The following is a 10,176-nucleotide window of genomic DNA, read 5'->3' as shown; positions in this document are numbered from 1 at the left end:
TTTCCCGCTGCTTCCACCTCTGGAGATGGCTTTCTCCGAGCGCAGTCCTCCAGCCTGACAAGACGACGCTGCTCTGCCACCCCTCCCCAGCCCAGAAATGTGCGACTCCCTCGGCAAGTCAGACCCCAGGGGCGCTGGGTGGTGGGAGAGCGGCATGAGCGAGAGCGGGACAAAATTAGGATGTGCCTGGATGCTGCCCCACGGTAATTCCCCTTTCCTCCTTTTTGCTGCCATGCCCTCTGAAGCGAGGAAAGCCCGAGAGACGTGGGCTTCCCCCGGCTGCTTCGGGGCCGTTGTCCACCAGCGCAGGCACTAAGCGGCCCGCTGTCCCCTCCGCAGCAGCACACCCCCGTAACCTCCCGGTCCAGCCTCTCAGCACCACTCCAAGGCTGAGCGCGAACCAAAGGAGTCTGAACGAGAAACCGGGGAGAGGAAAATCGAGAAAGAGGTTGGGGTAAGGATGTATGTGTGTGTGTGTGTGTAGGGGGAGGCCAGATCACTCTTGAATGGCTTGAAAAAATAATTGGGGGAGGGCGTGGAGGGGGGGAAGCGGAAACTTTCCTATAAAACTCAGCAAAAGTCCCTCCTCTCCACGTCAGGCCAATGACACTGCTGCCCCCAAACTTTCCGCCAGCAGGAGCTATAAGAACCTCCAAGTCTTCAACTTTCTCCCAATCCCAGACACCTCGAAGGGGCTCCAAGGAGGGATCGGGAGGGATTTTTTTTGTTGTTGGCGTTTTATTTTTTTCCTCTTGGATCCTGATGCCATCCCCCCTCCCCCCAAAGTGAGGTCTTCCCTCCCTCCCTTCCTCCTCCTCCTCCTTCTCCTCGCAGGCCAGCGAAGCAGCCGATCAAGGGGGAGCTGGCGGGTTAGGTGCCCCCCTCTTCTCCCTGCCCTCCCCCCCCTCCCGGCCCGCTTCTCGCGTCTCCCCCCAGAGATGATGCAGCAGGACGAGTCAAACTCTCCAGTCTCCCCCGCCGACGACAGCTTGAGCAACAGCGAAGAGGAACCGGACCGCCAGCAGCTGCCCAGCAAGAGAGGGGGCCGCAAGCGCCGCTCCAGCCGCCGCAGCGCCGGCGGCGCCGTCGGGGCCGCGGACGAGCCCTGCAGCCCGGCCCAAGGCAAGCGGGGCAAGAAGTGCGGGGCGGGCGGGGGCGGCGGGGGCGGTGGCAGCAGCAGCGGCGGCGGCAGCCCCCAGTCCTACGAGGAGCTGCAGACCCAACGGGTCATGGCCAACGTGCGGGAACGGCAGCGCACGCAGTCGCTGAACGAAGCCTTCGCCGCGCTGCGGAAGATCATCCCCACGCTGCCCTCGGACAAGTTGAGCAAGATCCAGACCCTCAAGCTGGCGGCCAGGTACATCGACTTCCTCTACCAGGTCTTACAGAGCGACGAGCTGGACTCCAAGATGGCAAGCTGCAGCTATGTGGCCCACGAGAGGCTCAGCTACGCCTTCTCGGTGTGGAGAATGGAGGGCGCCTGGTCCATGTCCGCATCCCACTAGCAGGCGGCGTCCCCCACCCGCATCCTCCCGGCAGGAGCTCTAGGTAAGACAGGGACCCCTAAACCGGCGGGGAGAAAGGGAGGGAAGAGGAGAAGCCGCCGGCTGCGCCGTGGGCCGGCACGCGTGGCCGTGGGGCGATAGGTTCCCCATCCCGTCCGGAGGGGCCTGGCTTCCAGGACCAGCCGGAGAGCAGGGCGGGTGGAGGTGCCTCCCTCACCCCGGCGCGTTCTTCCTCCTACGCAGCCCGAGGTGCGCCCCCGGCTCCGCGGGGCCCACGCGTGGCGGGGCGCTGCCGGCGGCCGGCGCGGTGGGCTGCGGAGGGGATTCGATGGCGATGCGGGTGTGCCCCAGCCAGATGGGGCCGGCCTGAGATCATTTTCACCAAACGCTGCAGAGCCAGCAGGGCTGCTGGGATGACTCCTGCTCCTGCCACTGCTGCTGCTGCTCATATTTTGAAGTGAATCCATGTCCGCCAGTTGTGCTGCCCTATGAGCGTTTCCTATCGCCGCAGCTGTCCCTTTCCTCGGCTCTGACACCGCAGGCTGCAGGGCTGGGGTGTCACACGGTCACTGCACGGCCCGCACGGCGGGTTCTCCCTTCTTCATTGCTGCCCGATACGTGTATTTCCAAAGACAGGGAGGTGTAGGTAGATGTGTATGTATCTTTCATTTCAGTAACGAGTTTTCCGCCCTCTTTGGGTTTTTGCAGATGACTTTGTTCCCACAGAAGGAGAAAATGGACAATCTAGAGACTCTGAAGTTGGATACGATTTTTTTTGGTCTTGTCTAACAAAAAAAAGGTACCAAGGATTTCTTGGAAATTAGAAGAGCAATATCCAAATTCAAAGTAGGGCGTGGGGAGCACTTAAGAAAAGAGAAAGAGACAAGGGCTTTGGACAGTGACTACCCTTTGGGCGTCTGTACACTACCCACATCTCTGCATTCTGATAGAAGTCTGAATCGTTCCTTTTTTTTTTTTTTGACGAAGAATGTTGGAATTGAACGCTTTTTTTTTTGCCCCTTTATTTTGCATGCATTCCCAAGAGGTCGTGCCTATGAGCCACTGATGAAAGGAAATACATTATTGTGGACTTTCTTCATTCTTGAATGAAACCAACCAGCCAACCAAAAATATTCCTGTAGAGATGAAAACCTTTCTTTTTTTTAGGGGGGAATAAACTGGGCTCAAACTGTTATATACCCGGTTCCTAACTTTTTTATTATTATTATTTTTCCTCTGAGAAAAAAAATAAACATTTTATTTATTTATTGATGACCCATGTTAAAATGCAAATAGATCCGGTGTCTAGATGCATTCCTATTTTTATGATTGTTTTGTAAATATCATTGTATATTATTTTTCTGCAATAAATAAATATGGTTGAAATTTTAATAACCCTAAAGTTTGGTCTATCTGAGAACTCAGGGTTAGAACTGGGGGATGCATACTTGACTGTTGAGCTGTAAAGACACCCGAGAGAGAGGGCTCTAGTATAAACAAATCAGGCAAAAAAGCAAATAAACTAGCTACTGACAGACACAGGTACGTTATTTATTGAGACAGCTTTATTATTTTGCACTGAAGCTCGCTGCATCTGCAGAGGAAGATATTGTCTCTTCTCTCTTTTTCTCCCTCTCCCCCTTCAATCTTAACTCCAAGCGTGGCAGAGTTGCGTGAGGAGCGTAGTTTTCTCTGCAGAACTCTGATGTTGTCGCTATGTTTTGCCCCCACATGTGAGGTAGGAATAAGTCCTATTCCCCAGCCCCTGGTCAGGTATTTTTGCAGTTATTCCTGAGGAAGATGCATCAGTTTTAAGCAGAAATTCGCCCATTCAAAGGCAAAGCAAGAGAAAGTGAGAGTCAAAATAGGGAAGTGTCTAGCGAGTAGTGTTTTCCGGTGGAAGTGGTTTTTGACTGCTCTTCTCTCTAGGGTTTATATAGCGATCACATTTTCATGGTGCAAAGAACGGAGGCATATGCTAACCTGCCCTTCTCCATTTCTACGTGTAGGGCGCATATTGCCCCTCTTTCTTCTGACCATACCCTCCGCGGGGTCTCAGTATGTGGCAAGAACCCCATCTGCAAGAATCTCCAAATCTAAGAGCTGGGAAAGAAGGTGCAAGGGAAGTTGTGGGGGGAAAAAAAAGGCAAACTACAAAATAACCAAAACCAAGACTCAACCCTTTTAACCGGACAGCTGATTCCACCTCTGCTGTCACTTGCTCATTTCCCAGCCTTTGGCAGCCTGGCAGTACGCGGGTAGCGGCACCTCCTGCCCCTCCGTGGCTGCGAAGGATGCGCGGGTGCACAGGAGGGACTGCCACTCCGAGAGCCGAGCAAAGTCCTCCGCGGAGACAGGGACCCTGCCGCCGGGGTTCTGCCAGTATCTACGATAAATAAGATGGAGTGTTATTTCAAAATAGAGCCTGTTTGCATAGCCCACGTTGAGCTGACTTTATTGCCTGAGTGTTTTTGTTTCCGTATCCACACATTGCCTTCTATTCCTGACATAACAGTATTATGAATTTAATATCGCACATATTTTAGGCCAGTGCACAATGTTTACAGAAGAGAGCCTGCAGCGCTTGTTTGCGCTGCCGGATTAGCAAGGACTTGAAAGTTACATGGGGGCCCTGGTGGTCGTAGCCCTCCATAATGGAGGGGAGGGGGAGCCGCTGAGAACTCCCGGGGGGCCACTGCCTTCCCCTGGCACCCCAGCACCCGCAGGTCCCCGCTCAGTGACTGCAAACGCCCCGTTCTGATGCGTCCGGCTGCCGACGAGGAGGTAATATCTCGGCTGCAGCGAAAGCGAGGGGCATGGGGACCCGGCGCGGCTTTGGCATTGGGGTTGGAGGGATTTGAGGGGTTGTGGGAGGTTTCGGTTGCTCCTTTGGGGACAAAAGTCAGACCAGGGAAGGACTGGGGGAAACTCTTCTTGTTTAGGAAGAGAATAGGTTCCGGAAAAAAATAAACAAACAACAAAACAAAACCTAGAGGAGCTGCTCGTCTGAGGGCAAGGTGCGTTTCATGGAAGAGGATTCCTGCGAAATATGAATGAGGAATCAAGTGCACTGCAAAAACCACGAAGCAAACTGTGCTCACTCTGAAAAATCTGGAGGAGTCTCGCTTGATGGACTCAAATCTAATCGACGCTGTTGCAACCAACAAGAGGCCTCTGGTCAGCCAGTGCGAAACATTTATAGCAAGCTGAATGTCCAAGTGAGAAAAATCCCCAATTCCTGTCCGTGGGGCTCATGCCACTGGCAGGTCTCCCCGACTCACCCTTGAGTCTCTCCGGCCGAGACTCTGCAGGCGCCTCAGCACTCCCGGGCACCAGACACTCAGCCGGTGCGCTTTCCTAGCTGCCAACTGCTACCTTTGCTTCACTTAAAAAAAAATCATAAAAGGGAGACAAACCTTTTTTAAAAATACAAACGTACCCTTTCCTGAGTTGGAATTGGGGACTGCAGAGGCCTGGTACTCCTAGGGCTGAAGCCAAAAACAATTAAGTCAGCGTCAGGCTTACTGAAGGAAAAAAGAAATAATATGTATATCAATTTACCTTTGGGGAATTTTAAACACTCTCTTAATCGGAAAATTAACTCTGCCTTTGAAAATCCTGATAGATTTCTCTTCCTTCTCCGAGACATCAGTCTGTCCCGTTTATTCGCAGAATCAGAAGCGGTGCGGGGCCCGAGCGGCCGCTCCATCGCACCGCTACGGCCCTGGTGGAGCGCGGAGCGGCGGTGCCGGCGCTGCGCCTCCTGCGGGGCGGCGGGCGGGGGGCGCCGGCCCCGGGCCCTCGCGCATTCCTGGGTTTGGCAGGGGCCGCCCCGCTGCTTTCTCCAAGCCAGTATCGGATTCCACCCCGGCGTATGATTTCACTTGAAGTCCTGCCCAGGAGCCCTTCAAAGTGCGCGCTTGTCCCGCTCCCATGATGTCAAGTGGTTTTCCTTGCATCTGTAATTTTAAGAAAAACAAACAAACGGGCGGTGGAGATGTAAGGGGAAACGGAGGTAGAGGGGGAGCACGAAAAGCGCAGGGAGAGAAGGGCTCACCTGTGTCGCCGACAGGTCGGGCACCTGCCGCCCGAGTCGAGCCGCCGCGGGCTCGGCGTCTCCGGGAGCGACTTCCCGGGAATGGGCAAAACTGCCGGCGCGGGTGCTCTCCCAGCCGCACTCGGTGGCTGCATTCGCCCTGTTCACATGGCACTCCCTTCACCTGCCCCGCTCCGGCAGGCAGCGGACCCACCGTGAGAGCGGGAGCGCTCCCACCATAAATTAGCATCTTTGGGAAGAGGGTGGTAGTGATGGTGACGGCAAGTTCAGTCCACCCCGCAGAAGGATCCGGGAGGCTAAACCGAAAAAAAGAAAAGAGGCTCACACAACCACATCCCACCAGGACTTGTTTTATTTGTTGCACACATAACCTGCCCGCAGTAAACATGGCACAGGATGTATTTCACATTAACTTCTGCATCAGCTTCTTGCGACTTCGGTCCACTTAATGTTCCTGGCAAATCAAAGCACGTGTCCTTTGAAGAAGGTGTGTAATTGGAGTTTAAGGCATGTGTGGAATTCCCAGATGTCTATAAAGTAAGAAGGAGCATTTGGCAGGTCACTGGAAGGTGGAGCAGGTTAAAATCACTTGTACAAAAGTTCCCCTTTTCCTTTTTAAAAAGCAAACAAGCCGGCCATTTATAAGGATCGAGTGATCCAGATTGCGGCGTTACAGAGCAAGAACAACAAAGTTCCGGAAACATAATGATGATGGGAACACTCGTCTAAAAATCCGAAATAAAACGCAAAACAAAACTAAAATATTCAGATTGGGGGATAACTCCATTCTCAGTAATTCCTCGTCTCATTCGCTTGCTCAGGAACAATTACACTCCTCTTATTTAGGTAGTTGTCTTGTCTTGGATAGCCGACACTTCCACACTCTTTTCATAAAGAGATGACATTAAATTTACAGAAACTTTACAAAAATTCCCCTTCTCACTGTATGAACGCAGGTAAAAGAGAACGTGTTTCACTCCAAAATACTCCTGATGGACGACGTTGAGATCAAGTCGGCTACAATGATAACACTCGCAATTAATACTAGCAGAAATAATAAAGGAATAGGTTTGTGACGATTAGGTGCTGATAGTTGGGCTTGGGGAGCTTTATCGGTGTTTGTGAAAAATATTAGCCTGAACAGGATTGCGAGTTAGCTTGGAGGGGGGCCGCAAACCCTGTTTGCTGGGATCCAGAAATCCCACCTCACAATATTGCGGCGGGAAGGGGACCCGCTCTGTCCTCCTAATGTGGGGAAAACTGGAGGAGAGAGGACGTAAGAGGGGGAAGGATGCTCTTGAGAAGGGATCGGGGTCGCCCCCGCATGATTAGGGTTGCTTTGTTCTGTTCGGGACGAGTCAGAGTCATTAAACAAGCAGACAAGAAAGAAGCAATACACACGGCTGCAGCCGTGGAGGAAAGGAGATTTTCAGAAGGGAAGGGATTTTGACATGCGAAAAGTCAAGCAGGTACCTGAAGGAGGTTTATTTTGACCAGATGTTAAAGCTTTTATGAAAATGTCACGTGAAGCGAACAGATGTGCAACTTGCAAATGGTGCCCCGCCTTGTAAACACTGGGAAGAGAAAAGCTCACAGAAATTCAGGCATAAATCATTCTTGCCTTTCTCTGTATGAGTGTATTTGCACATAGATATGAAGCATGCAAATTCTATTTAAATTCCTCTATATTTGTTTGTTTGCGGGAAAAAACCCAACACAACAAAACAGCTGTTCAGTCCAAACTTACTATCCTCTTCCAGTGTTCCTAGCCAAAGTTATTTTTTCCCCTTTCTCCCTTCCTCCTTTTCCTTCCTTCCTTTTCCTTCCTTCCTTCCTTCCTTCCTTCCTTCCTTCCTTCCTTCCTTCCTTCCTTCCTTCCTTCCTTCCTTCCTTCCTTCCTTCCTTCCTTCCTTCCTTCCTTCCTTCCTTCCTTCCTTCCTTCCTTCCCTCCTTCCCTTCTTTCTTTCTTTCTTTCTTTCTTTCTTTCTTTCTTTCTTTCTTTCTTTCTTTCTTTCTTTCTTTCTTTCTTTCTTTCTTTCTTTCTTTCTTTCTTTCTTTCTTTCTTTCTTTCTTTCTTTCTTTCTTTCTTTCTTTCTTTCTTTCTTTCTTTCTTTCTTTCTTTCTTTCTTTCTTTCTTTCTTTCTTTCTTTCTTTCTTTCTGTTATTTCTTTCTTTCTTTCCTTTATTTCCTTTCCTTCTTTCTTTCCTTCTTTCTCTGTCTCTTTTTTTCTCTCTTTCTTTTTCTTTGTTTCTTTCCTGGTGGTTGCCCCCTTCCTTTAGTCTCGGGTCCGTTTGATCCCAAGGAAAGTATCCGATCTCTACTGGGAGGAGAAACTGAAACTAATCAATTGCTTTCTGTCTGAAGGTGGGTAGAGGCTGATAAGAGGAGCAGAGGAAAGCCTGTGCTGGCAACCCCGAGCCCTCCGGGCGCGATGAAGGCGGGCAGCGCCGTCTGGCTCTTCCCAACACTGCCCGGCGCTCCCGACCCCGTGCCCGGCGCCGGGGAGAGGGGTCCGGGCGTGGAGGGACCCCCTGCCCTGCCCGGCCCGGCCCCGGCTCGGCGAGGGCAGCAGCGCCGCAGCTCGCCAGGAAATTAAACTCTGTCCTCAGTTTGACGTTTTTATCAAGGCTCAGGGGTCCATCCGTAGCTGTCAGCCTTGCGTTCCGGGTTGGGTTTTGTTACTTTTTAAGGTTATTGCTGTTTTCCAGAAAGTCCTCTGGTATTTTACTGTAAAATCTATTGCTCGTGTTAGATTCTCGCTGTCTGTGCTTATCAATGCGGTGACACGCTGGCAGGTGATGGGGTGGAAAGGCGTCCCTCTGCCAGCCCACCAGTCAGCAGGTCAGGGATGGACAAGGGAGAGACTCCCACTGGTGCCAGGGACAGGCCGAGGACTCTCGGACTTCTGCAAAGACCTCCCTATATTTCGTTCACAGACCCTTTCTATGAGCTGTAGATACGCCTTGCTTATTTCTGCACATCTACTGCTGCAAGTGGGTTTTACATGTTAATTTCAAGCTGTGATGGAGACTTTTATAGTAGGTACCTGTATTAAATACAGAAGTTCTCACTGAACTTCGCCAGGCAGAAACTAATTCAGTCATTATTTTTCTTTTTATGCGAATGTTTCCAAAGGCAAAAAGCTGACATTAAGTACATTAGTTTTGACAATGACACTGTGGACATTTTTCTGTATATAACACAGATAAATAGACTGAGGTGCTACCAACAATCTGTATCATCAGTCTAAAAATCCCTTAATCTAGATTTATTGTCTTTGAATTCCCATCACATGATCTTGTAAAAAACGTTTAAGTTTCTTTTTTTTAAATAAAGAAGTCCTTTTATTTAGAGAAATGGAGTCCTTTCCACCCCCCACCTCCCATCCCCCTTTCTTATCCATCAATGTTATAAACGATGGACTTGGGATACTCAGGTGATATCAAAATTTTCAGCAAATGCCGATTTGTATTGTATTCTTTAATGCAATTTAGAAAACAATAGGAAAATAGTTTTCACATTTGTTTCAGAAATTAAGAAGAAATAAGGCTTTTCTTAGCGTGTGAAAGTGTAGGTGTTCTGGACACAAAGGCACAAACATACACATGCACACTCACTTCTGAACCCCGGAGCTATCAAACATGTTTAGTGACTGAGTGAGATGCTGTCTACGAAGGAGTTGTTGATGTATGAGCCAAATTAGTATTAATTTCAAACAGGCGGCTAACTCTTCCATGGAACCTCAAGCATTTTTAAAGTGCTTTCCTGTGCTTCATATTTAATTATTTGCAATGAAAAATATATCCATTTCTCATGTAGAAAGATTAGCTAATTAATGAGGTCTTTCTTTTCTTTTTCTTTCTTTCTTTTTCTTTCTTTCTTTTTCTTTCTTTCTTTTTCTTTCTTTCTTTCTTTCTCTCTTTCTTTCTTTCTTTCTTTCTTTCTTTCTTTCTTTCTTTCTTTCTTTCTTTCTTTCTTTCTTTCTTTCTTTCTTTCTTTCTTTCTTTCTTTCTTTCTTTCTTTCTTTCTTTCTTTCTTTCTTTCCTTTCTCTCTTTCTTTCCTTTCTCTCTTTCTTTTTCTTTCTTTCTCTCCTTCCTTTCCTTCCTGTCCTTCTTTCCTCCTCCCTCTCACTTTCTGTCTTTCTCCCCCTCTAAGCATCTTGGAACACCTTTCAACTTCAAGGTTTTTACACCAATATAAACCAGATCCAGAACAGATTCACTTCCCCCTTCCTCACGGTCCTCAGATCTGAACTTAAACCATATATCATAGATCAGTTTTCATCCGGCAAATTTAGACATAGTTCCTCAACCTGTATTTTCAAAGAGATTCTGTGCTGGAGTCTGCAATATTTAATCCAGGCAGCTATTAAATGTCCTCCAGTTTGAATCAAGAATTTAAACAGGCATCTGTGTTGGGGGATAATGATAGTTAAAGTAGTTTGGAGTATAGTGTGTGTGGCAGAAAGGGGGGAAACGGGCAGAAGGATAACGATTAAGTCTTTGATTTGGAAAATTTCTGAGTTTTAGGAGTTCTGTCAGAGTATTGGTGGAGGAGGAACATGAAAGACATCCCTTTGTTCAGAGGCATGGTTTCAGCGGGGAGAAATAGT

General features: G+C 49.2%; 1 protein-coding gene across 3 annotated transcripts; it reads left to right on the top strand.

Annotated features, from left to right (window-relative positions):
- Positions 1–615: 615 nt before the first annotated feature.
- On the top strand, positions 616–2,897 carry TWIST1 (twist family bHLH transcription factor 1). 3 transcript variants are annotated; one of them, XM_071560044.1, is made up of 3 exons: positions 616–1,122; positions 1,380–1,548; positions 1,749–2,897. In XM_071560044.1, the coding sequence occupies exons 1-3, from the start codon at positions 939–941 to the stop codon at positions 1,873–1,875; spliced, it is 480 nt and encodes a 159-aa protein (XP_071416145.1). In that variant the 5' UTR covers positions 616–938; the 3' UTR covers positions 1,876–2,897. The 3 variants fall into 3 exon arrangements, with proteins under 3 accessions (XP_071416145.1, XP_071416142.1, XP_071416143.1); XM_071560041.1 differs by having other exon boundaries at positions 616–1,548; positions 2,214–2,897; XM_071560042.1 differs by having other exon boundaries at positions 616–1,548; positions 1,749–1,824.
- Positions 2,898–10,176: the final 7,279 nt, after the last annotated feature.

Source organism: Pithys albifrons, chromosome 7 (genome assembly GCF_047495875.1).
Source record: "Pithys albifrons albifrons isolate INPA30051 chromosome 7, PitAlb_v1, whole genome shotgun sequence".
Lineage (NCBI taxonomy): Eukaryota > Metazoa > Chordata > Aves > Passeriformes > Thamnophilidae > Pithys > Pithys albifrons.
This window is presented reverse-complemented; position numbering and strand designations above follow the sequence as displayed.